This window comes from Pavona decussata, unplaced genomic scaffold (assembly GCF_977016875.1).
Source record: "Pavona decussata unplaced genomic scaffold, jaPavDecu1.1 SCAFFOLD_143, whole genome shotgun sequence".
NCBI lineage: Eukaryota > Metazoa > Cnidaria > Anthozoa > Scleractinia > Agariciidae > Pavona > Pavona decussata.
This window is the reverse complement of record NW_028145556.1, coordinates 1812946-1840492: the sequence shown is the minus strand read 5'-3', so window position 1 is coordinate 1840492 and position 27547 is coordinate 1812946. Positions and strand designations below refer to the sequence as shown.

The 27547-nt window shown below is 37.8% G+C and overlaps 1 protein-coding gene across 1 annotated transcript; it reads left to right on the top strand.

The window, feature by feature from the left end:
- The first annotated feature begins 263 nt into the window (after positions 1 to 263).
- Positions 264 to 27547, top strand: LOC146466544 (WD repeat-containing protein 3-like). The gene is made up of 35 exons (XM_085127283.1): positions 264 to 485; positions 5263 to 5339; positions 6016 to 6078; positions 6254 to 6323; positions 6482 to 6531; positions 7402 to 7470; positions 7588 to 7666; positions 8115 to 8306; positions 8834 to 8938; positions 10035 to 10120; positions 10827 to 10857; positions 11020 to 11105; positions 11309 to 11351; positions 12937 to 13049; positions 13638 to 13709; positions 14134 to 14227; positions 14564 to 14665; positions 16009 to 16094; positions 17303 to 17371; positions 17512 to 17584; positions 17833 to 17889; positions 18458 to 18558; positions 19295 to 19310; positions 20418 to 20513; positions 20827 to 20880; positions 21524 to 21604; positions 22824 to 22874; positions 23301 to 23366; positions 24201 to 24281; positions 24627 to 24671; positions 25126 to 25169; positions 25273 to 25351; positions 25641 to 25690; positions 26340 to 26433; positions 27316 to 27547. The coding sequence occupies exons 1-35, from the start codon at positions 300 to 302 to the stop codon at positions 27460 to 27462; spliced, it is 2808 nt and encodes a 935-aa protein (XP_084983409.1). The 5' UTR covers positions 264 to 299; the 3' UTR covers positions 27463 to 27547.

The window sequence follows — 27547 nt, the reverse complement described above, 5'->3', positions numbered from 1 at the left end:
ATATCATGGGAGGAGTAGGGGAGGCCCTACTGCAACTTGCTAATGAAGATCACTACACATCCTTTTTGCTGGTTTTTTCCATCTTTAATTGCAATAGATCCTAGTATGAAACCTTCACTTACGCGTAAAAAAGATTTGAAAATCGTAAAATGATTTTGTGAACTCTCACAAAAATCTTGGGAAGAGGGCAAGCGAAGAGGAGAAGTACTTTGATCGCTTCCAGACTTCACGCGGCCCGTTTTTAAGGAGCGGTTACGAAGTCCTGTCCAGCAACTTCACGTGCGTTGAAAAGAACAGTCATGGTTCTCACTAAAGCTTACCTTAGATATGTACAATCTGCTTGTTTTGGCGTTGTTTGCAGCTTGAAAGCTAACGTCGTTTTCATCAGGAGAAGAACTAGCAAGACAAGCAATCAAATCAGTCTCTATGCAGCATGCCCCGCGCTTGAAAGTGTTGTTATTTGGGATGCGAGGCGCGGAGAGAAAGTAAGTGGACATGGTTAACGTTCAGTGTACAGTAATGAGTTTACAGATTGAAATACGTAATCCAGAGTCGGTGTTTTTATACGTTAAGTAAACTCGGTTACTCGGCTTTTCTAAAGAACGAGATATTAGAGTGATAAACTCTGCAGTGTATGGTCTACATGAAGTCCGGCATAGTAAATCGAACCCAATCGAACTAAATTCCAATCGAACCCAATCGAACTCAATCGAACTCAATCCGTGGATTGAGTTCGATTGAGTTCGGCAATCGAACGAAATCGAACTCACCGAAAAGACAAAAAATCAATCGAACTCAATCGAACGTTCGATTTTCGAACTCGTGATTTCTGTAAAACAGGCTTTGAAAATCCATAACCAGATCATCTTGGGAGCTCGAGTTACTTCAGTCCGGAGTGTAGCGCACGTGTTTTTCGTAAACGAAGAAATAACGCAGAAATGGCTTCAGATGCGCTGTGGATTGTAAGGTTCAAATGCGTAGTAAAAAAGCTACCAGGAATGTCGCTTTGACGTCAAGGATGGCGAAGCTTTCCAGGTTTAAAAGAAAATAGGCGAGAAAGGCCGTGCATTCCGAATTGCAAAAGAGCGCGGACAATTAGCCCTTCATTGCCCGGTCAACGTGAACCCGGGATATAAAGGAACGCGTGTGGCAAACTGTCATAGTTGTGACCCTTTCAATGGTCGATGGAAACTGTTTCGCTGAGGCGGCAACAACAAAGACCGGGAGAACCCGGGGAGACAAACTCGAGAAGCGCTACAGATGACCAGGGAGATGACTTGGGAGATAACAAAATTATTTATTGGACTATTAGAATTGAAGCTGTAATTTGCATTTCTATCACAAATGTAATACCCTGTCACTAGATATTAAATCCCGGATAATAAATTATGTATCTCGAGAGTTATAAAATTTTCACACGTGTATGGCGTAATAAAAGTCCATAATTTCCCTCACCGTGAGCACAGGAAATGTCGTCATGTCAACAGTTTTTTTCAAGAATTTAAAAAACAAAACAGAAACTTGGCTAAAAATCTAAAGATAAGTTAAAAAAAGTCCTGCTTTTAATGGAGACAACGAAGAGTCTGACCATCCTCCTAGAATCTACAAGGAAACTGGCAGATATATTTGGTGTAATAGGAGAGAATGTATTCTTGTCCTGAATGGAGAGGCAGATAATAGTCGATTTGTTATGACGGAAGAAGATCACAGGTTCATTTCAGAAAGGTTGCCTGCACTAATAGCTGCAGAGTCAAAACGTGCTAAGCAGGAGGAGAAAGAAAAGCAAGAGAAAATTGCAAAAATTAAAGCTGGGGATCCTAAAGATATGACTGTTATATTACTACGCGAAGTACTTATGGAGATGGGTGTGTCTTTCAAATCAAGTGAGAGCAAAGCAAAACTAATTGAAAAGGTAACACAGGCCAGACAGATGCAAAATGACACTTGTGACGATAATTGGCCTGTTACTGTTACTTCTACGGATTCAGTGAATTTACATACAGAGGAACTACGCGAGGTACCAGAGAATTCAATCAGCTCTCCCTTCCACGAGAACAGTGCTTTGTCATCGTCAAGCAGTACACTCTTAAGAGCGCGGGGCAAGATAACTCTTGACACTCAAGAAATAAATGTACACGAACATCTGATCATTTACTTTGATTTTGATCTGAGGAGAAAAATAATTTTACTGTTGCATCTACTATTTATGCTTTCTATCATGGCAGTAAGATGCTCCCAAACGTCCAATATTCTGGCGCTCGTTCACCTCTTACTCTCTTGGTCACTGTTAATTGTCCAAGATGAATTTGAGAGAATCATGTATATTGTTAGTTAGATATTTTTGTTAATTATTCATCTACTGTGTGCCGTTGCCTGTGTCGCGGTTAGTAATTTGCTTGTATTTTTGCATAAAAGTAACCCTTCGATTTGTCACTCCGGAATTGTAAGTTAGCTAAAAAAGGAAAGGGTACGACAATTTCGGAATACGCCCGCGGGAATAATGATAGCTTTGTTCTGTTCTGTTCTGTTCTCTTAACTGCCGTGAATAGTTTATAAATGAGGTTTCTGTTATTGAATAAATTGTAACAAAGCACAAGAAAAACCTGCTTTAATGGGCTTGCTTTGGGCTTGCTTTGTATAGGTTTACCAGAGCCAATCGAACTCAATCAATTAAATTGTGTTCGAATGAGTTCGGTTTCCGAACTCAATCGAACACAATCAGATGGATTGAGTTCGATTGAGTTCGATTTGTTCGATTGAATTCGATTTGTTCGGAAATCGAACTCACTGAAAGTCTGGTGTTCGATTTCGTTCGATTGCCGAACTCAATCGAACTCAATCCACGGATTGAGTTCGATTGAGTTCGATTGAGTTCGATTTTCGAACGTTCGATTTACTATGCCGGGAGTACAGTATGTACCCCATAAGAAGTTAATACGCAAGCTCAGAGAATATGGTATCAATAGTTCTATCAATCAGTGGATAGAGAGTTTCTTGCATAAACGACAACAAAGAGTATTATGCGAAGGGAAAATGTCCTCTTGGATTCCAGTAACAAGCGGCGTACCTCAAGGATCCGTGATTGGATCTATACTATTTTTAGTATATATTAATAGAAATGATCTCCCAGCTAAATTACAGTCCAAAGTTCGACTATTTGCAGATGACACTTTTGTGTATCTGGCTGTGACTAACGAAACTGATGCTGCCATCTTACAAAAAGATCTCAAACTTCTTGAAGAATGGGAACATAGATCACAGATGTCTTTCCACCTGGACAAATGTCATGTGTTACAAGTCACGTGGTGCAGGAACCCCCTCACTCATGATTACATCCTACACAACCAGATCCTTAAGGGAAAAGATGCAGTTAAATATCTTGGCGTCACTGTTCACCATAAGCTGTCCTGGAACGAACACATATGCTTCATAGTTAAGAAAGCTAATTCATCCATAGGTTTTCTCAAATGAAACCTACAAATTCACCAGAAACACATCAAAGCTAATGCATGCAAGACTCTTGTTTGACCACAAATTGAGTATGCATCTAATATATGGGACCCTTTCACTCAAGAGAACCAAAATAAAATTGAGATGGTACAGAGAAGAGCTGCCCGCTTTGTTTGTAACAACTACAGACGCGAAGCAAGTGTCACTACCATGCTTGATGAGCTTGGCTGGCGCAGTCTCAAGCAGCGAAGAGCAGGCCAAAGATTATACAAAATTGTAAATAACCTAGTTGAAGTTGATCTTTCTAAAAACTTATACCACTTACGAGACACTTTAGAAATAGTCACGCCAAATCCTTTACAATTCCCCATGAAAAGAAAACCTATCTTCAATACAGCTTTTTACCTAGAACTATAAAGCAGTGGAACAGTTTGCCCTCCACATTAGCCACAGCCCCAAGTCGTAATGTTTTTAAGAGTGGGGTCCGCAAGCTGAAACACTGAGAACCTTCACCAACCTGACCAAATCCGAGCATACAGTATAAGCTTTGTAGAGAGGGAATGCTTGTAATATGGTTAATGTAAATGTAAAATGTATAAGAGAAAGGTGACGTGGGATTCTACTCCTGGATTTTATGTGTAGGATACATGAATTGCTGCGCCGCGCTGCCGCAACACTGGTTATACGACTGAGAAATCAGAGAATTAACTCTGTAGAGTAAATTGAAGTGCTAGTGAGCTGGTTTCACATGATCACAGACAATCACCAATGATCAATGTCATTTCGAGCCAAAGGCTACTCTGATCCTGTTCGGGGTGTTCCCCTCTATGACCTATATGCATTGTACATTGAAGGTATGCGTGGCGCTTATTAATTAGGGTAATGCTTTTTTGACCGTTTTGGTCTGAAACAGGAGACAGATTCTTACCATTCTTGTCTGAAAGTAGAAAATAGATATGGATTTTAGAAACCTGGTCGGGACATTCCTTTTTTAATATCCACACACCGCCCCTCCAGTTAAGAAACTGCTGCGATTAAATGGAATGACAAAGAAGAACATGGTATAGAAATGGACTAATAAATTAAACATTAATCGCAGATCTTTTTCAGTATTTTAGGTCGTTATAAATTCAATTGCCTGGCAAACTATTTGTTACCATATTTGACCATTTAAAACAGGTCAAGACAATCGAAAAAGCATGTTGGAACTTACAGGTAGTTAAGGGTGATTGCAACTGCTTAATAGAGGCGACCGTTTAATACAGGTCAGAATTACAGTAATTAAGGCATGTACAGCCCTGTTATTTTTGGGTCTTTTACAACTGACCGCTTAATAGAGGGTGACCACTTCATACAGTGCTGCTTAATACAGGTTTGACTGTATTTTGCTCTGAATTAGGGTCATGGTTTCGAAAACCAATAATAATAATAATAATAATAATAAGGCTTTATTCAATCTGATCAATGTAAACATCGATACCATGAACAGGAGATACCAGAGGTTATCCCTATCGAGGGTATCCCCTTTTAAATCAAAGCAATTCAAATCAACTCAACTAAACACAACACAAATCAAATCAAATCAAATGTTAGTTTTTGAGGAGAGGAGAAAACCGGAGTACCCGGAGAAAAACCTCTCGGAGCAGAATAGAGAACCAACAAACTCAGCCCACTTATGACACCGAGTCCGGGAATCGAACCCGGGCCACATTGGTGGAAGGCGGGTGCTCTACCCTGCTCCCAAGATCACACCCCACCAAAATGACTATAGCAGCATTCTTATTTTATTATTATTTTGATGAAATATAACAGGTTTCTGTGCTGAAGGGTGAGAAGCATGAGGTGACTGCTCTGCGAGTTAGTCCAGATCAACAAGTCTTAGCTGTTGGGTAAGGAATGCTGAAATTTGATTTTAAAAAAATTCTGCTACAAGGTAATTATATCTTAACACCTGTAGACTCAATGTGCAGTTCCAGAAAAAATCCATACCACCCCATGGAAGGTCATCGTAAATTCCTAGGGGGAGGGGGGTCATAAAAGTCAAAATTTTAGAAGCAGTGTATTAAGCTAAACTGGAATTTCTTGAGAGGAGGGGGTGTAACTTAGCAAAAATACCTTCTGTAGTTCTGTTGGGGGTGGGCAGGGGGGGGGGATTACGGATATTTTCTGGAACTGCACAATGCAATTTGTAGGAACCTTCAGGATCGGCATATTGATCTCACACTTCTAAACTGGAGACATTTGTGCCAGCTTCACACATGGGCTGACAACTCTAGACCTGAAGCAAACCTCTTTATACACATACATATACACCTGTAATTTAGCAATCCTAAGAAATAATGGTTTATACGGGGTTGTAGGAGTTTATATCACAACAGGAAATATACTGGTAGTGCAGCAGTTAGGGCCAAATCCCACTGTCTGTTGAAGTGGGAAGGGGCAAAGGGGGGAGGGCTAAGGGGCTCATGGTGACGTCAAGTGTGGGATTTGAAACAAGTAGTTGAATGTACCTATAGGTGGTAAAATCATCAAAATGTAAAGTGTTATCTTTATTGTTACATGTAGGTATGAAGATGGAACAATCAAACTGTGGAAGTTAGAAGATAAAAGTTGCCAAGTAACCTTCAGGTAAAGCAATCAATGAAATATTTAATTCCATGGTGTCTAAATCCATTCTATACATTGTAATCTGGGATCAGTCTGCCGTCAATATTTTGTATTTAATCTGACAATGATGGTGACGATGATGATGATGATGATGATGATGGTGATAATACTGACGAACAGTTTTTACATATTGCAGTGGCCATAAGTCCGCAGTTTCTGTGCTGAAGTTTGATGAATCTGGTGGAAGGCTTGTCTCTGGATCAAGGGTGATTGTTATCTTGTGCTTATCAATTCTTTTGTTGTTACAATAGATCCTCTTACAGTCTTACAAGTGCATGATACATTGGTTTATCTTTGAGACAAGGATGGTCATATATTTAAATTCACTACTAATTAATAATTATGTTGGAAAATTCTTATTTAGGACACTGATGTGATTGTGTGGGACACCATTAATGAAGCTGGTCTGTACCGGTAGGTAGCTCATTTATTTTATTTTCCTGTTTTGTATTCCCTTCAGTACCCCTTTAGGAATATTACAACTTCTGCTCTATCACAAGGTTAATACCTTGTTCACATTTTGCTATGTATCTCCAATGGTATGGTAGTAGCCATTTGTACATGAGCTTACTAGAGAGAGAGGCAGTGTAGAGTCAGGTGAAGTTTCTTGTTGAAGAAAATCATGACCTCAGATAAATGTACATGTAGAGTTTAACTTGCTGACCACAATACACTACGTGCTGTATGTACTACTACTACTACTACTACTACTAATAATAATAATAATAATAATAATAATAATAATAATAATAATAATAATAATAATAATAATAATAGTCTTTATTCAATCAAAGGATAAAAATACATATCCTAAGTTACGGTGAAAAAGTAAAAATACACAATTTAAAATACAACAATAATACAGGATAGAAAAATACTATTAATACTAAATTATATTTAAAAATATGTCTATTTAAAAAAGTTTCTCAGTTGGAGTATAAATAATCAGATGCTGTGTAATCCGAGCAAGTGTAAAGTGTGAAGAACAAGATAAAGTCAACATAATTACAATGTTCATTTTGTAATAATTGGGCACTTGCTGATTTTATCCTGATTTAAAAACATGTTTTTTTCAGTCGCAAGTTAATGAAATAGGAATCCCATTGAAAACTCCTTTGCCCAATGTCAGAGTCATTGAAAGGAGAAAGGAAGGACTTATTTTCTTCTGAGCCACTCCCAAACCAGTGTTGAACTGTCCTGGATATGCCAATTATTTATTTATTTATTTACTTATTTACTTAATATTTATTTATTTATTGTACTGTCTATTTTTTAAATTAACAGTTTCAAAGGCCACAAAGGATTAATAACTCAATGCTATTTCATGAAAAGCGAGAACATCCTAATAACAAGGTGGGTCAGGTTTTTCAATAATCACAGCAGAAAATTTAATATAATTATAGAACAAAATTGTTGATAATTTTTTAAATATCATTGTAGTCACATTATGTTTTGACTTGTGGTTTTCAGTTCTAAAGACAGCTTTGTAAAGTTCTGGGATCTTGATACACAGCACTGTTTTCTTACACTTGTTGGTCACCGAAGCGAGGTTAGTAGGCAATGGTTACCAGACGGTTATTAAATTTTGTTATTAATATTATTGATCAGTGATGACACAGTCAAACTCCAATTTCCTGGATCTTGATTTTCTGGACTTTTCTCTGTTGCCCCAATTTTTTCATTGAGTAACAGCAAGTTTATGCAGCAAAATGGCAGAGGAAAGAGGACAACAAATTAATATCCTGCGGTGGTGTGACTGACGTGACAGTCCCTGGTTGGTGACATCATGCTGTAAATGCAACAAGATGAATGTAATTTAAACAAAAGATGTTTCAAAATGCATTAGGAATCAGCTTTCTTGCTGATCACACAAAGACATTTTGCCACCCTCTTTATCCTGTTGGATAACTTCACTCTTTCTGAATACTGTTGTGAGATAAATGAACTGATTCATCAATTAAATCGTACACTAATGGTGTATGTGATTTCCTTTCAAGGTTTGGGGATTCACAGTTGTCCAAGAGGAAACAAGATTGATCACAGGATGTTCAGATAGTGAATTACGAGTGTGGAAGATAAGCAGTGTTGAGAGCAATATGGAAGATTCAACTAAAGATGCTGAAAAACAAGCGAAACGCAGTGCTGAGGAAGCAGGGTTGAATGATGAAACAGAAGACAAAACAGATGAGGTATACAGTTGCTTTGATTAAGTGGTTCATGAAACAAAGTTTTACATGTAGTAGTTGATGTTTAGGGACAATGTAAATATCAAGAAATTGAAGGGCTCAAAGTAGAACTAACCTATACTGCATTTTAGAACAAATTGAATATAATAAAATTAATAATTTACTAATGTATGTATTTTTGGCTCTTTCACCTGGTTTTATGAAACCATCTTGAAAAATACATTTCATTGGTATTTTTTAATTAGCACCCTATGCTGCATTGGTAGGGGATCAGTTGACTGTAGATCAGTTCAGGGGGTGGGGGTGGGGGGAACACTCTTGAGAAGTGATTTTTGGTTCTTTGACAAAAAGTTGGTAGTGTGTCTGGCTTCGTCCAGTTCTGAATTTGATTAAGGCAAGATTCATTTCTTCTAGATCCAAGAAATTTATTTAAATTGTGTTCATTTGTCAGCTATGCAAAATCTTATGCATATGTGCACTGTTTTCCTTTTCATTAATAATGCATTTATGAATATATATTTTTATTTCAGGGAAGTCAGCTGTCCTGCACTTTGATTGGTTCAATTTTCCGTCATAGTCACGAAAGAGTGGTATCAGTGATGGCAGACTCATCGCAAACTTTCTTGGGATGTCTGGTAAGACTAATAATTATTCAATTTTTAATTTTTTTTTCTACATACATTGGAAAACAGAAAAGTAATAACTGGCGATCATTTTATTCGAACTCAAAATAAATTCAATTGTTATTTTTAAATTTTAAAGAGAAGTCAAGATGTTTTCAAAATGCCTTTTATTTAGGCTGATTTTTATTATTAATTGACATGTTGAGTTATTTAATTTTGTCACTAACCAAAGTGAAAAAGTTAATTTGTATTTAACCCTTTTGCTACGGGCCAATTTTTTACCCGTGTGCAGACCAGACTCGTCGCGATAATTTTCATCACTTTCGCCGTCAAATTCATTGCTAAAAATGTCTTACGGGTCAGCAGAATCGTTCCAAAGCCTCTCTAGAACATCATCAGCTGTGTATCCACTCAGTGCTCGTAAGTTTCAAGCGAAAAAAGGATGAAGTAATCACAAAATTCACCCAAAAACCACATGTGAAAATCCAAGATGGTGGATATTTTGCAGTTGACAAGAAAAACAAATCTTGTAGGTTTTTTCGATCATGTATCTGTCACCCAATTTACCAGTCTTTTACCAGGCCCTCATAAGTTTATTTAATGTGGTTGATTATTTTTTCTATGTGTGGTATTATTCATACAAGCACTGTAACTTAGGACGTACTGAGTACGTCCTCATAGCATATGAGTAAACTGATAAGGATGTACTCAGTACGTCCTTGAAGCAGTGAAAGGGTTAAACAAGAAGTTCCACTATAAAAGGGTAAGCCCCTCCTCCATTTCACACCTTTGTGAGTGTGTGATGCAAGTTGACTCAAGCGTCCCCTGAAAAATATGCCTCAAAATGATATAATATCACCACAGAAATATAAGATATCGAGTTCTAATTTGTTTAACAAGGGCTATTCTGAAAACTAAACCAATTTTATTGGTAAAAGGCGAAGAAAAAGACACATGTTGTTTGTCGGTTGTTTACGCTGTGATCGTTGAGTGGCAACTGAAGGTGAGAATGGCCAGGCCAGGCCCCTGTTATGCCTGACCTTTCTGTTTAACCTTGTCTTATGTGTAATGTTAAGTTAATTAACCTCTCTTTCTGCAAACCTTGTAGGGCAATGATTCACAGCTAGAACTGTTTAGGATTTTAAATGAGGAAGAAATTCAGAAACACTTGCAAAAGAAATTAAAAAAACAAAGGTTGGTATTAGTGTGTTTTTATTAATGCACTGCCTTGGATAAAAGAAATGGTGGATGTTTGCAAGCACAAAATCACACATTATATGTAGTTGTAATAAAGTTTAGTCTTTGTCGATGGATCTGTGCTGACAAACAAAATTTTTCTGAGATGGGTGCCCCCGATACCATCCACTTTTTTCCCTAAGCCTAATCCCCCCCCCCCCTACATGGATCCTAAAATTCCCAGTGATAGTGCCTAGGATATGGGCCACACGCTATTGCAGGCACATTCACTTTCAGACCATTGTAGTCCAGGACTTTTGATTGCTAGTTCCACCTAATCTTTACTTTTAGTAGGATGAACTTTTTTGATTCCCAGTCATCCTACTTAAGACTATGTGGTTACCCCAGCCCCTGGTATGTCTTGATCTGTTCTTCCCCGGGAGAGCCCATTTCTGCTCCACAGGTCCTGCTAGACACACTTCCGCACCTCCTACAGTATGTTTGCTTGTCAATGGCATCAACACTCAAATAGATTGCACAATAGGTTGCAAGGTTCAACCTTAATTCATAATAACAGCTCAAAGAGAATTTGTCAATGGTAGGTCTCTGTTACAGTGCTTAATTAATTTCACACCCATTGCATAATTAATGACAACAAAAATCATGATTATTTTCTGTTGCTTGACCTAAATAAATTTATTTATTTAAAATGCTCTTCATTTAGAAAAAAAGCAAAGAGAGAAGATACAAGCAAGGTACTATAATCATTCCTCTTGCCAATTTGTTAACTTATCTTAATTTGAAATTTTGAATAGATTTCGTATCACGTTGTTTGAGATGGTTGTTTTTGTCATAATTCTGTTCCTGACAAGTTACTCTATGTCAGTTTTCTAACAGTCCTTTTGTTTAATTTTCAGGAATTAGAAACAGATCCAGTAGTTACAAGAACAGTAGAAGATGAACTGCAAAGAATACATTCCGTTAAATTGCGCTCTAAGATCAAGTAAGAATAATGTAATATTTAATTAAAAACAATTTTTTTCTTCACTATTAGTGTGTGAATAGTCATCCACATAAATTATCATAATTTATGCAAATGAATGTATCCAAAAGGTTTATGCAAAGTTTCAAATATTTTCAACCTTGAAATAAGATATTAATAAATTAAAATGATTTAATTGTTAATAATTGATTTTATCATTGCAGATCGTTTGACTTGTACTTTGATAAAATTGCAAATGATTTAAAGGTAATTTTTTGGTTTCTTTAATTGTTTAGTGGGTGTCTTCATATCATTATTTTTCTTTTCCTTTCCTCTGTCATAAAGAAAAATAGTTAAACCTCAGAAAGGTATTGCGGTCGACGTAGGAGGCACGCAATCCTAATACAGATTGGAATCGAGATTGCATGGGACAACATTAATTGAATGAATGGATCTTGGGACGAGTATTTGGCATTCCCTGCATTTTTTTTTTGTAGGGGTGGATGACATCACAAAGGAGAGAGAGCCTGGAATTAAGATCATCAAACGCACTCCCTAATCTTTGATTATTACTCGTCTTTAGTTATTAACTCGTGAATGCGCGTAGCGCAATGAACGAGTTATAGCGGTAGCTGGCATTTGACTTGGTCGGTCGGTCGGTTTTGTCGTTAACTTTCGGGCGTGTGCAGTGAATGAGTTTTAAATTCAATTAGTGGAAAAAAACACGCGAACATTTGTTGTTCACGGCGCATCAGGAAATTCTTATTCAATATGTAGAGAATAATTTGACGATCATTTAGTGCAAGAATGGAGATTTTTCGTTCAATCTGAGCAAAGTTACAAGTTTTTTCAGTTTTTCAGAAAGTCCGGGGTCGTAAACTCAATTAGTGAAAAAAAAAAAAGCGTGAAAATTTTTTTCACGACGCGTCAGAATTCTCTCATTCATTCTGTAGAGAATAATTTGACAATCATTTTAGTGTAAGAATGGAGATTTTTCGTTGAATCTGAGCAAAGTTATAGGTTTTTTTCGTTTTTTTCTACAGAGTGCGGTTTCTTTTAAGAATTAAAAATAATTTAATTAAAAATAATTTAATTTGTCAGTTTTCACGCGAAAGCGGAACGTGCCATGTTACGCATCATTGACGTCGTAAACAAAATTATGCAAATTTCTGGTGAAATGAACACTTAAAGATCTTGTCAGCTTTCATAGAGGTTTCAAAGGGAAAAATGTTTCATTTTCGAAATTAACAACTGGTAATTTATGGGAAAGCAAAAGGACGCGGTCGATAAATAATTCTTATTTAGCAAGAGCTTGTCATAGTTCATTATTTTTACTTGAGGATTGCGTGGACTGAACTCCAAAGGAAAAATATGAAATGTAATGCGATACTTTGTTGAACAGATTTCCCTTTGTGAGATCGGCTTGCCCTACTGTAATTTTGTAATTTTAATTCCCAAAAAATCTTCACTTGCCCATCGGGCAAGTGATGGTTAGAATCCACTAGCCCGATCGCAAAATCCACTAGCCCCGGACTATCGGGGACACGAATTTGCATGACGTAGCTGCACATGGCGTGCTTCTATGAACTTTGAATAAAAAAACACGTGATTTTTTTTTAATCGGCGCATCAGAATAATCGGCTTATTCAATCTGTACAGAATAATTTAACAATCATTTTTATAGTACAAGAATGGTTATTTTTCGTTACATAATCGGGCAAAGATATAATTTCTTTTAGCTTTCATGGAAGTTTCCGTAGCCGTCTAAATTTCAATTACTATGTGTTATCTGCATTCACGAGTTGGCTCACAGGAGCCTTTGATTTATTTTGTTCTTTCAATCTGTCTGCAGGTGCTGTTATCACTTCAAAATAATACCATCCAGTTGAACTCAGTCTTTCTCAAACCTGTGGATTCATCGTGTGTATCGTCGGTAACTCTTCCAGGCCACCGGTCAGATGTCAGGTGAGTACCCTCTGCTGGCTTAAAAATAACTGGATCTAACAAGAACCAAATAAAAGAAAAAATGGCCAGAGTATATTCTGTGATATTGCATAACGGTGCTTGTATTGAGCAAACTGTATTGAAATTCATATCACTCTGCCATAGTGTGAGCCCTGCAATCATTTTGGTTTGATTATTTACACATAAAGTGATGTCTAACTCACACATGTTTACTACAAGAGATCCAGCAGCAAAAGTTACTTGGAACATTTTTTTGTACATTGTGTGGTCCTTTGCATTCAAACGTTTTGTAACCTTATTCATGAGTAATTCTGCCCCATCCCCTTCCAGGAGCAACTTTCTTAAACATTCTCTTAAACTTTCTTATACTAAATTTATGTGTATTTTAGGTAGTCCATGTTTGCTATATCTGTAAGTTCCAATTGATGCTTCAGGATTTCCTGCTTTTTAAGTATAATATATATTTTTTAAGTATAAACATAATTATTTTATTTTATTTTTTAAGTATAAACATAAAAATAGTACTTCTACATGTATTTTAATTGTAAAGTTGACCTTGTATTTAATTTTCACCATTTTCTTCTTTAGAACTCTGTGTTTTAACTCAGATGGTTCCTGCTTATTGTCGGGCGCCCAGGAATCAGTTAAAGTGTGGAACAGGTAAATTCAAACTTTCAAAAAAATATTGCACACAAATTTACTGAATGAGAGAACCAGGCAGTGAAATAATATTTAAATTTGGCATGCTGGCCATCATTTCCGAATTACTTTCAGGACTCTAATGAAAATGATGTTTAGTGAAGGCAATTTAAACCTGTTCTCAGTGGTTGCAATCAAATTTTAAGCTGGTCCTTTTAATTGTAAAATAAAATGTTTGTGTGTTGCTACCAATTTTCCAACACTTAACAAAACCTTTGAAACCACACACCTAACTGGAATAAGAAATTAAACTGCATAGTTCCTGTTTAGCCAGAGTCACTTCACTCGGACTACAAAATTTCAAGATATCATGAATTTTGTCTAGTAGTGGTAAATTAAAATATTTACTTATTTAAACCACAAGAAGTCATCTTTTTGTCTGCAGAGCATCACACCAACCAATCAGAACACTCAGTACAGGATATGCTCTGAGTTCTTTGTTTGTTCCTGGGGACAGGCACATCGTCATAGGAACCAAGGTACATGCAAACAATAAACCACTAATTACCTAATGACAGGATTGTCATTACAAAGAGAGAACTATTACGATGTTGAATCTGATTTCATAAATCACTCTTTCATAAGTTGCACAACAACAAGGATCTTCGTAGAACAAGTGGTTAAGTGGTTTACGTGTAACACAAGAAACATTGGTACTTCTTTCAATCTGGATACAAAAGGCTTGTGACCAAACCTTATGACAGCATCAAAAACCTGGTTAAAACTTAGGTCTTGGAATAAATTAGGCTGCCCAAACTGTACAATGCAACACCAAAACATCATTTTTTAATAACCTCTGTGTATTAACTTTACAGGCTGGAAAGCTTGAGATATACGACATATCGTCTGGACAGTTATTGGAGTCAGTTGATGCCCATGATGGTCCTGTTTGGTCCCTTTCATTAGCTTCTGATAAGGTATTATATACAAACCTGCAATGCTGGACAAGCTAAAAGGGATATTGCATGACTGTATAGTTACTAATATTAGCTGAGCCCAACAGTTTGCATGTCAAGGATCAATCTGAGGGTGATATTAACTTTCTGTTCATATCAGGTACACTGTAACTTTGTGTAAAGTTAGAGAATAGATACATGTAGCTTCTGGAACCCCAGTTTCTTTAGCATGTCAAACAGCAAGGAGTATTCATGTCGCCAGTACCCATTTATATGCCTGGGTAGAGAACAACAATGCGTAATAAAATTTTTTGTGCATGGAATCAATTTGACCATGCATAGGCCAAGCTACAGTAAGCTTGAACCACTGGCCTTTCATCTTCTAATTGAACGTTCATTATGCTAACCATTACACCACCACCCTTCACTTTTCATAGTCCATTAGTTCTTCATAAACATGATATTTATTTAGAGAGAAAATCCACTTTTAACTGATTGCCAGAGATGAGCTGTGGGATTAGGTGCTGCAAGGGGAGGGGGTATGCAGAATGTAGCATCCCGCTGGGTGCTTGGAGGTTACTGTGGCAACTCAGTCCAAGCCACCCTACCTTGCACCAGTCACCCTGAGAGGCTCAGTTGAAAACCTATCATACTTACCACCAAGTTATACTTACCCCACTGAGAGGGAGGGAGTGCAGGGTGCAAAAATACCTCAAAGTTATAGAGAGTGAAATGCAGGCAAGCTGGCAATGCCAGGCAAAGCAGTTTTTCCCTGAAATTTCCTGAGGGCACCCCCACATTACACTTTGCAGATGGACCACTGACCAGCCCCTGGTTCAAATTTAACTTGGCCTAAATGATGTTTAGCTGCAATCATCAGCTGCTGGGTTATATGCAGATCCTCTGTTTACTCTCATCTGAAGGGAATTGTGTAAGGAATAAACAGAAAAATTGGTGAATAAACCTCATAGGCAAGTGCTAATAAACCAATGTCAAAGTGATGTAATTCACATATTCCCAAGTGTGAGATCCCACGTGCATGTGTACGTGCACCTCGTTGGGAGCCACATGTTCTTACCACAGCACCGACCATCAAGGTGCTCCTTTCACATTTACTCCAATCTTAGTCACTGAATGAGGGAAATGTAATACACTGCAAGGCATGTGTCAATCTGAAAATGGTTTAATCCTTAACAACAATTAAACTGTAAATGTTACTATGGAAACATAAACTCCAACATTGCTCTGGATAAAAGGGTCCATTTGATACTGTTAAAATCCTTGTTGAAATTTTGAGGAAGAGACAATGTACATACTTTCACAGGCAATTGTTGTTCATTTTTGTTTTTGTTTTATTTTTTCAGCGTGGTTTTGTGTCTGGCAGTGGTGATTCCACTGTCAAGTTTTGGGAGTTTGAACTTGTGTCTGATGCTGAACACTCACAAGTCAGGTGAGACTAACAAAGGCATGTACATGTACGTGTATACTAAGACATAAACTAACACCCAGTCAAGGATGTTGTGCGCATGGTTATGGAATACATGTACCTGGAAGAAGATAATGAGATCAAATAAAGTTTACAGTGCAACTACTGTACTATTACTTGGGTCACTTAAAACTGGCCAATCAGATCACAGTATGAAACGAACAGTGAATAATTCCAAAATTTTGGGTTTTAACTGTTGTTTTCCGTCTACTCGTGATTTGTTCAATCGGCTTTGGTTGAAATTCATTGTTCTTGGCCTGCAATCTGATTGACCAGTTTTGTTTAATTGACCCCGGAAACAGTAGCCGCACTTTAACTTTCAAAGAAAACTCTTGTTGAGGCAGTGAGGTTAAATCATAAGCATAGTTATCAACAGTTTTCTATGCACTGGATTACCATAAAATCCTCGGTTATAGGCCCATCTATTAATATAAAAACGTTTATTCCAGATATAAACCCCCTCCCCCCTTCCACTTATAGGCCTATCTTTATCTAAACACCCCTTGAGTATGGAACATTGATTTTTTACTATCTCGTCAAATACTGATAAAGAAAGCATTAAATGTTTGGAGAAGATGTGGGTTTAACCTTGAGATGGATGACTCAGACGATGGCATGATGATGACGAATATTAAGATGATTTTGAAGTGGAGAGCCTAAATTAACCTTGTGAAGAAGAACTGCGATCAAAGTCTGATCTTGTTTCTTATAATTTTACAGTTACATTGAAAGTTAGAGCTTTGAATTTGGTCTTGTAGTGAAATAAAGTAATATGTTTTGTTATCAGCTTGTTTTGAACATTTTCTTATTCCGTTTATTAGCCCCCCCCCCCCCCCCTCCAATATAAGCCCGTCTGTATATAAGCCCACCCAAAACCCCTTACAAAATTGTATAAGCCCAGGGATAACAACTGTACAACTGGGATTTTACAGTATGCTAGTAGTGGAGGTAGTACACTATAACAAGCGAAAAAACACGAATAGGCAAGATATACTTGCATTACAATGTTCATGTCCAAATTTACATATTATCAAAATATGTGCAATACCACTGTACCATCACCAGTGAGTAGAGCTGATACTAGAAACACTGCCACTTTTCTTGATTTCCATGATGTTTTGCTGTTATTTTAGTCACTTAACAGATGCTGAGCGCCATGTTTCTTTCAACAGCAAAAGACTGAGTGTCACTCATGTACAAACTTTAAAACTAAAGGAAGAAGTGATGTGTGTAAAGTACAGGTATTGTGTCAAACTTCCTTAATCTTGCTTTGTTTTGAAGGCAGCTTTTCTATTTCCTTTAATGTAAAGTGCTAAATATACACTATTCTGTTGTGATAAAGTCTTTAAAAATCTGTCATTTTTGTTTTTTTCATTTTCAGTCCCAATCAAAGACTGTTAGCTGTAAGTCTTCTTGATTCTACAGTCAAGGTTTTCTTTGCTGACACACTTAAGGTTAGTCAATTTATGTCTTGAACAGGATGTCTACTTTTGTTGACTCCTCGAGGAATTCCATAAGAAAAGTTATTGTACTTATTGAAATATATATTTTGGTGATGCTGAAAATTGTTTTTTTTTTCACATAATATGGACTTGGGATGTGCCATGGAAAGATTGTTCTTTATTTGTCTTTACATTATGCATTTAAAGGTGCATTTATTTAACTCCAACATTTTCTCTAATAAGCATCATTTTCTCCACAGTTTTTCCTGTCTTTGTATGGCCATAAACTTCCTGTCATGACATTGGACATCTCTTCAGTAAGTATACAGGATTCACTATGCATTATGTAGGCGTTATAGTCACAATCCACTGTACTGGAAACGATGGTGACTGGTACATTTACCGATACTCCTTAGCAATTGAAAACCCTAAAAGCACACAAAACTCACAGAAAAATTCTAAAAATCTTCAAACTTAGCATGTACAATGTTGTTACTATCGAGACAAATTCTGAAAAAAAAAATATGCCTTTCTGTGTGCCTAGTGGCTGTGTTAGGTTGGCAAGGTGTTGTGGTAAAATGCAGAGCTGCCATCTTTTTCCGTGTGGAGGATTTGCCTTGTAAATATTAAAGTTACAGATGTTACAGTGAAGTAAAATGGGTGGATATTGGGACTGTACCTTACATGTAGGATTGAGGTGTGAGGAGAGAAACACAAACGTGTATGGATTGAGTTGTTGGTCGGGATAGTGTGAGTTATCTTGCATGAAATTACCATGTGGTAAATTGGAGCAGAGTAGACAACCTTTGGTTTGAGACAGCAAAAGTTGGGATGTTGAGTTATCAAGATTTTGTGTAACCGTGTTTTGCTTCTATATGTTCACAGGACAGCAGTTTAATCATCACTGGAGCGGCTGACAAAAACATCAAGATTTGGGGTTTGGATTATGGTGACTGTCATAAATCAATATTTGGACATGAAGATAGGTCAGTATTAGTAAGCACATGTAACACAGTAATAGACCTCATTCGCTTCGTTGATTTGTTCCCCCATTACAGGTCATGTGATGGTACTCTAGGAAGTAGTCTCTTTTAGAATTGGTCATATTCACACTGGCATGCATTCTTTACTTCCAAAAAGACAAAGATTGATTCTCCTGAAATATAACGCGGTTTGTTATGGGCAAATAGCATATGGAGCAAGTAAGGTCTATTGAGTATATATACAATCACATTTATTCCATTGTGCATATGCCACACATCAACATTCAAATCCTAGCATTATGCAAGATGTTTGAAACATGAACCTTATAGTTTAATGGCCTTATCTTACACGAGTCTCCTGTAGCTCAGTGGTAGACAATCCAAACTAATAATCGGAAGGTCATGGGTTCGACTCTTGTTGGGACAACACGGATTTCCTTTTTCAGAGTACTGTATGCGTGTGTCACTGACTGAATTTAATAATTGAGTATTTATTGGAAGGTGCTTGAAGTGGAGAGAAGCTTTTGACATGCTTTATTTACTCCTTAGAAGACTTGATTGTAAGACTTTAGTGTTTCATTGAGTAAAGCAGCTTTTATCTTTAGTTCTACACTTCTTCATTTCTCCGTCTTTAACAGTGAAAGTCTTTTTGCCACCATGGTAACTCTGTCCACTTGACAGAATGTATTTCAGGTCTTATCTTTAAATTAATGGTGATTGAATTTTGTTCTCTTTTCAGTATCATGGCAGTTCAGGTATGTCGATCAGCATGTCAATAACGTAAGAGTTACATGTATGGAAACTTGCCTCTGGCTTCTCTTTGCATTTATTTGCAGTCGAACCTCCACTAACGGCCACCTCTCCACAACGGCCACCTCTCTACAACGGCCACATTTTTTTGCCCCGGTGGACAGTCCATACATTAGCTCTAGCTCAAACCTCCCTACAACGGCCACCTCTCTACAACGGCAACGGCCACTAAAGTGCGTCCCCAACTGCCAAAATAACCTCTCGACAACGGCCAGTACAGTTTAAACTGATGCAGTAATCGACATTTGTCTTCGGAACATTACGTTTCTGTATCCATTTTAATGATATACGTATTTTGATTGTGTTCCATTTATATGCTGCAGTAAGCATAAATTGTCTACAATAATATAGCGAATGTTGCGAACCTTCCTCATTTCGTCTTGTTAACATTTTGATTCAAAACATTATTTACGTTTTATTGTGTATTTTGTCTATATATGTATTATTTAAGATTGGATTGCCGTTATAGGCTACAGTAAGCATGAACATGGCACAATAAACATCTTGTACTTCCCAAAAAAAAGGTGTCATATTACACCCCTACCTCCCCACAACGGCCACCTCTCCACAACGGCCAATTTCTTCTGTCCCCAAGGTGGCTGTTGTAGAGAGGTTCAACTGTATTTATTTATTTACGTTACTGTAGGTTTACATGAGATCAAATGTTTCGCACTTTACAAGTTTTTTTCAACCATTAACAGCTGGTATTACAATAGTGAAGAGGCACCCTTCTAAAGTCATGAAATTATGTTGTTACAAACATTTCTTGTCATAAAGTAGTTGAATATTACAGCTGAATCACGCCAACATTCAGCAAGAACATACAACTGTCTGATTTAATCAAACGTTTCATCCTAATTAACTTACTACAATGATTGCTTTCAACAATAGAAATTACTTTGCATTTTTCAAATGCATCCAGTACCGGAGCTTACAGGATTTGGTGTCTGCACTCACCAGTTCACTGAAGGAAACTACCCAAGGATGGCAAGACATGCGAACTTTACGTTAGGTCTTTAATCCGTCTTCTTCGTGATTTTCTCTTTCTGTAGTTTGTGCCCAAGACTCATTATTTCTTCTCGGTTAGTAAAGACAAGACTTTGAAATATTGGGATGCTGACAAGTTTGAGCATATCATGACCCTGCAGGTCAGTGAATGAGTTCTTCGTTTCCATTAAACCATTTTATTCATGTTGCGCGATGTCTGTCACAAAGTGCTAATTGCGGACATGATACGGTAATTTGAATTCGAAAATGCGGGTTTTCGAGTGGAGGAAAAAAGTACAGTATGCAAATATAAAATTTCCAGAACAAGGATGAGAACCATGACTTTGAGCTGCATAATCTCTCTTAATTTAATATTTTACATAACTTTGGTAAGTTTTTACTCAGTAACATTTGGGAAGGATTCTGTAATGGTCCAAAATCATAGATGTGCTCAACAGTTTATTTTTCTTGAAGGGTCATCATGCTGAAGTGTGGTGCTTGGCGGTCAGTCCAGATGGAGATTTTGTGGTGGGTATATCTTATATTTGTTTTGTTGTTTGCAAAAGATTCCAGAGGCTTAACTTAAGATTCTGGAGGGCACCTAAATCCCGGTTTCAAAAACATGAATCCACATACACGGACTGGATTGTTGTAGTCCTTGGCAGATTTAACCATGGCCATTTTGTTTTGTTATCCATCTGTAAATCTGCTTGGGGTGAAATTTCTTTTGGTTCCATTCTTTTTCGTATTCTTCTTGCTCAATTACACAGAACAGTTGAACGTTGACTTACAGGCGACGCTGCACAGAAACACATTTCTCAACTGATCTGTATGGGGCGTCATGCTCATAAATACTAAACAAGCCTTAACACACGAACCATTCTACTATTTTTAAGTGATGTTATATAAAAGAACAGGTGAACGGACCTTTTTTGCGGTAGAATACATTAACACGATGACGTCATAGGCTATTGCCTTGATCTCATAATAATGAGGAGGAGAAGGGAAGGTCAGCCAAAAATGTTTCACGAGATCAAGACAATAGCCTATGACGTCATCGACGTTAATGTATTCCACCCAAAAAATGGTCTAAAACATCCCTCCTATACTACTTATGAGATTCGGATAGTGGTTGTCATGTTGTTTTACTAACGTTTACGAACTTTACCAGGTAACAGGTTCTCATGACAGATCTCTGCGACTGTGGGAGAGAACAGATGAACCTTTGTTTGTTGAAGAAGAACGAGAGCAGGTAAGATGTGTAATTAATGGTCAAGCCCGGCTTCCATGTGATCGTAAACAATCCCAGACTATCGCAAGATAGGCCATTTTCACGATGGCATCATTTACTCCAACTAAAAGAATCCTTCAGTTTGTTGTTTTCTGTTGCAAATTAGTGATATTGTTATCTAAACCTCACTGGGATTACAAAATATAAATGAGAAAGGAAAAACGAAGTGTTCTGGTAGTAAAGTAACGTCATAGTGAAAATCGCCTTTTGCAGATAGTAGATTGCAAATAGCTCTACGACCACATGGAAACAAAATTTTGTGATTGCATTCGATTGTCTGCTATCCTTCCATTGCAGAAGACAGAACCATGTTCTATTTTCAGCGTTCAATTGGGATTCCGCGACCGCAGTATAGCTGACGATCAAAGAAGACAGTTGCAATTCTACGATCATTTGGAAACCAATGTTTGCGATCGTGAGATCGGAACTCATACCATAATACTTCCTATTTCATGATTTGGCCACTTTCGCTGTACAGAACGTATGCAGGCATAATTCGTCACTTTCTTTCGTGATTGTTTGCTCTCCTTCTCGTTGATATGGAAACACAGCTCTTTGTGATCATTTGCAATCGAGCAAGTGGACAGTGTCTGCTATCCTGCGATTGTTTACGCTCATGGAAACCAGAGTTAACTCCTTCATCACCAAGAATGCCCGACCCCAACCAAAGAGAAGAAGGAAGAAAGAAGAGAGAGGAGAAGGGAAAATAGACTACACGAGCTAATGTTTAAATATTGCCTATTTTGAAGACTTTTGGAAGACAAAAAACGATTCGCACCCAGCGCACTCTAAAACAAGCATGTCTCGAGCGAACCCGTCGTCGCACATTTAGCTATAGGTTTGCTATATATTCTGAATTAAAGATTACTGTACGTACGATACCTACAAAGGAACTGCTGCTCGGTAGCGTTCATTTCAATCGTCACACTTAGGATGTCATCGACAGACTCAAAAGTTGGAACCACTTTGTACAGCATAATAAAGACCACCACAGGAAAGTACTGCTCAGTAGCTTTCATTTGAATGATCACACTTTAGGACTTTAATCACTGACGCAAAATTTAGAATCACATCAACTGATTCAAAGCCTGCTTTTGGGGACGATGTGATAAACCCTTTTTAATACACGGCTTTCGTTAGTTGGTTTAGTTGTTTTATACCTTTTATGCGTTTGTTGCAGGAGCGAGAACAGGAGTATGAAGAAAGTCTTGTACAGAATACAGAGAGAGTGGTAAGAATCTGCTAGGAACGCCATGTGAAACACCAGGCATTTAGCTGTTTATAACTACAGGAAACTGCACTGTATTTGAATCATTTGCATGTCTTTGATTTGACTTCTCGTGTGATCTATCAACATCATTTTCTCAGGGAACACGGAAAATAGTAGAGTATTTCCTCATATTTTAAGAAATTCGCCAAGTTATCAGTTAAGAACATTCTTGATCGTTTCAAACAGGACCTTAATATAGTTCTACTTCAAAGTAGTGTCACTTTAGCTAGAACTACTCCTACAAAACTTTGCATACCGTACTTAGTCACCAATTGGTTCTTTCGGTACGAGTCAAGCTCCGGAATTAATTAATCAGCAAGCTAAATCGTGACACTTAAGTAAATGCAAGAAATTCCACGCAAACTTTATGTCTTGTCAATCTGTTAGATCCCGGGTGAAACAGATGCCGAAGCTGTCAAGGCCGGTAAAAAGACAATGGAGACTGTGAAGGCGGTAAGTACTGAGAGGCAACAGATTTACACGGATCAAGTTCACTGCGTTACTTTGCGAATGTTAAAACTGTGACCTAGGCCACTTCCGAGTTGCTTTGAACCTCATTATGAAAACGAGGTTAAGTGCAAAGTTTTATTATGATTATTAGTTTTCATTCATATGCAAACAAACTAATTTTCGTATGAAAGGCTTTTCACTTAGCCTCGCTTTCATAATGAGGTTCACAGCAACTCGGAAGTTGCCTATTTGATTTGACTCTGTCTTGTTAATATGCTAAGCCACACACTCATTAAATTGACATTGTAAATAAGAGAATGATAATCTCTTGTTATGATCTGCTAAAGTTTCTTGTCAGATAGCATTTTACCATTGGATAAATTAATAAACGGAACTGACTGGAATTGACTTTTCCTTGTCAGGTCGAGCAAGAATGGTTACAGACGTTTTTTTTTCCTTTTTCTTTTCACATGGGTACAATCAAAGAAAACCACACGTTTGTAAAGAACATTATTTATTTATTTATATATTTATTTATTTATTTATTTCTACCCGAATTTTGAAAGGGTGACCAATGAAAACTTGAGCACTTCTCGTGAAACGCGTACATGAAGTCTGCCCCCGAGAAGGTTCAGAATGATGCGAGAGAGAAGAAAGAAAAACGAAGAGAGAGGAGAGGGGAAAAAAAGACTATAAGAGCTCATGTTTTTTTGTATTGGGTACTTTGGATATAGTTTTTGAGCAACAAAAACACGATTTGCACCTCACTCTCAAGCAAGCATGGCTTGAGCGGACCCGTTTCCAAAGATTCATTGATTGATTGAATGTTTGTTTTAGGCTGAAAGATTAATGGAGGCCATTGAACTTTACAAAGAAGAAACAGCAAAGACAGCAGTGGAAGACGATGGAAAACAAAAGGTATGTATCGTCTTTATACATTCGAGACTAACACAACCACTAATATGACTCCTAGCCTATCACAGCATGATATTTAAACAATGTAAGGCAATGCAAAACCATGCAACCGGCACCAAGCGCGGGAAAATTAGAGCTTGTGATCGAGGTCACGATCTTCTGATTGGTCAAGCAGACGTAATCTTTGTTGTGATTTGTTAGGGGCATGTTGAACGAGGAATTTTCTTAGACAATAGTTAAAAAGCTCAGGATGATCATTCAACGGAAAATCGCCGCAGTTATAATGAATCAGACTACAGAAGGTAGTGCAATTGTGAAAACGTTCTGATTCTTTGTCTCATTTTACAGGCGCGCTCAAGTCATCCAATCCTTCTCGCTTATGGCAATATAACGGTAAGAACTGCAAGTTGAAGTATATAATTTGTACTTCCAGGGACAAAATTAAAACGTTTCCACCTCTAGTGTTTGAATCATGACCAGCGCCACTGGTCATGAACAGTGTGAACGATTTTAGGTGAAAGGTTTATAACACTACCCGGGCGCAACTAAGTTGTGGAACCGGTGCAAATTACGGAGATTTCTGAAGTTAATCCGAAACGTAACCAGGAAACAACCAAAATTGGAAGATTATGGAAGAGTTTTTTATTTGATTTTGGATTTCAGTTAAGACTGCAGTTATCGCGAGTTATTTTCAGAGCGAGGGTTGGTTTCATAAAGCACTCTTAATGGGCTTCCATATTTGAACAATACTCGGACGCTCGGAATATTATACATGAATAGTTAACAAGTAGTTTTCACCTTGGGATATTTAAGCATACTTCCTTACTAAACATCTGTATTTCTTTAGCCTGTCCGTTATGTTCTCGAAGTGTTGAAAAAAGTTCGTTCAAGGTATGGAAATCTGTGTTCAGTTTTTATTTCTCTTTTTTATTCTTCCTGATTTTTAAGTAGAATTAAGGTGAGAAGTAAGTTTCTTTTCATTTTTTTTTTTCAGTGAATTAGAAGAAGCCCTGATTGTCCTTCCGTTCAGCGTTGTGATTGAGATGATGACGTTACTTAATCACTGGCTTCAGGTAAACACACTTTACTGTCCAATCACAGCCTTAACACGGTCATAGAACTGTCCAATCACAGCCCCAACACTGGCCTAACCCTTCTATTTACAAATATCCCAGTTTCCAGACCAATGTCTGTGTCTCAGCAGTTTGTTTGCACTCGCCCTTTCTTGGGGTAGTTATCCCTTTATACTCTCTATGTTGTTGGGTTGGACTGAGTTGAGTCGTGAGTGTAGCTGGGTTCAATTTCAGTTTCTAGTGTCTACAACTCCGTTTCATCTTTTTTTTGCTTGTTTCCTCACTCTAGTGTGGTTGGGAAGTGGAGCTCTCCTGCAGATGTCTCTCTTTCCTCCTGAGGTGAGTTGTAGGTTGGTGGTATGTCAACCTAAACAAGCTTGATGTTATAACTTTTATTTTCTTCCGCTGTAACCGTGCAATCGTCTATCAAGGTGCTTGAGTAAGAGTTTACTTCCCTCCCCTCCCGTCCTCTCCCCTCCCGCCTACTTTTAACTTGGCTGTCAAGTGACATTTTCCTCATGCATATTGCCTTTCGCGTTTTTCAATACTTCAACATCCTGATTGAAAAGGGGTCGGGGGATTGGAAGCTATCGGAAACTCCAGCGGCAAATAGCGGGGGCGACTCCGATGAAAAAGTCTAGACTTTTTTCGTTGCATTTTCCCCCCCACATTTCGACTTTTAGAACCCGAAGCTACTTTACATTTTCAGGCCCATTTTCAATTATTTTCAGCTACTTCTGGCGGTGATTTCAGAGAGTTGTTTAACAGGAAAAGTCAAGCGACTGGAGTAAAGATGATGATTTTTACGGGAGCCTGATGGCATTTTAATCTTGACTGTTGACATTACACACGTTTCGCAATTGCCTGGGCAACGACCATAAATGATCCGTACTCAACCATAACGCTGTACCAACATGGCCCATATCTGGCTTAACATCGCAGTTCTTTCACAAACGTCATCATGCTTATATTTGCTTATCCTCTGCAGAATTCACCACAATCAAATCGTTGTGAACCAAGTCCTGGTGCCAGTGATCGACTCCCTCCGGCAACACGCTAAAACTCGAGTTCATGATCTTAGGGTGAGTGTGTTCTTCTGCATACTAGTCTCTGTGCATTTCTCAGTATGATGTTTGTCATGGGGACTTACTCGTTCATCAAGATAATATTCCTTAGTCAATTGCTTTTTGTTCTAATCACGCTTAATGTAGTGGACCACCCGACGCCATGACCGTGTTAACTTAAGCCCCTGCAAAACACCTTTAATCAAGCCTACAAGAGCTCCGGCTCGTTATATAACCAAACATGGGTCAAAGCGTAGTGAGAAACTATTTAAGAGGCTTGGACACATGCAAGAATGACCTCGGCGGCGGTATTCAAATGCAGTCTGGACATAGTTCGTTCTGACTACTGGTGCCCAATTTTGTTGCACAGAACCTTGTCAGGACTTTTGAAATTTGTATGCAAATTGAAAGGATCTGGGAATGACCGAGCACTAATGAAAATTATGTCCAATTGACGTTGGAGAATCGTACCCCATTTTGCGCGCGAGTCTGTTATTAAAGTCACCAAAATCCGTGTTGACGTTAGTGCCCGGACAGAATCCTTGAGCACCAAGTGTGAATGTTGCTTACTTATTGTCGTTACTTGGTCTGCTGTTACATCGCCCTCAAAGCGTGATTATCTTTTTTGGTGGTGGTGGTGGGGGGAGGGGGGGGGGGGGGGTGAATCTTTACAGGCTTAGGAGAAAGTTCAAGATATCAAGTAGGCTGAAGCTAATTTCTTTAAAAAATGTCGAGGAATCGTGTTGAGGCACTTCCGAGACCAGCTCTAGCTTTCCGCCTTTGAGGAATATCCGCCTTTTAGAGAGATCTGTCCTCTTTGATAGTTTTGACTCTAATTTTCGTGTCTCTTTCCCTTTTTTTCAATTTCTCAACTTTTATTCCCTGTACATTTTATTCCAGGACACCATAGGATTTAACTTAGCTGGTTTGCGTTTTATTCAAGGCGAAATGGAAGCCAAACAAGAAACATTCTTTGCCGATGCGACTGAGAAAGTGAAGAAAATTCGGAAGAAACACAAATCGGCCGTCGTTCAAGTTGTTAAATAAATAACTATTGCAGAAGGCTTACAAAAGATTCGATGTATTTATAATTTTATTAAAACAGTCAACATTTAAGACGTTGGTATCATTA

What these genes read in the sequence shown, in the direction of transcription:
- LOC146466544 (XM_085127283.1), top strand. Translation starts at nt 300, where the DNA reads ATGGTTCTCACTAAAGCTTACCTTAGATATGTACAATCTGCTTGTTTT. An exon ending in AATGAAGCTGGTCTGTACCG is followed by an intron (nt 6,532 to 7,401) that starts GTAGGTAGCTCA and finishes TTAAATTAACAG; the next exon opens with TTTCAAAGGCCACAAAGGAT. An exon ending in TTGTTGGTCACCGAAGCGAG is followed by an intron (nt 7,667 to 8,114) that starts GTTAGTAGGCAA and finishes TTTCCTTTCAAG; the next exon opens with GTTTGGGGATTCACAGTTGT.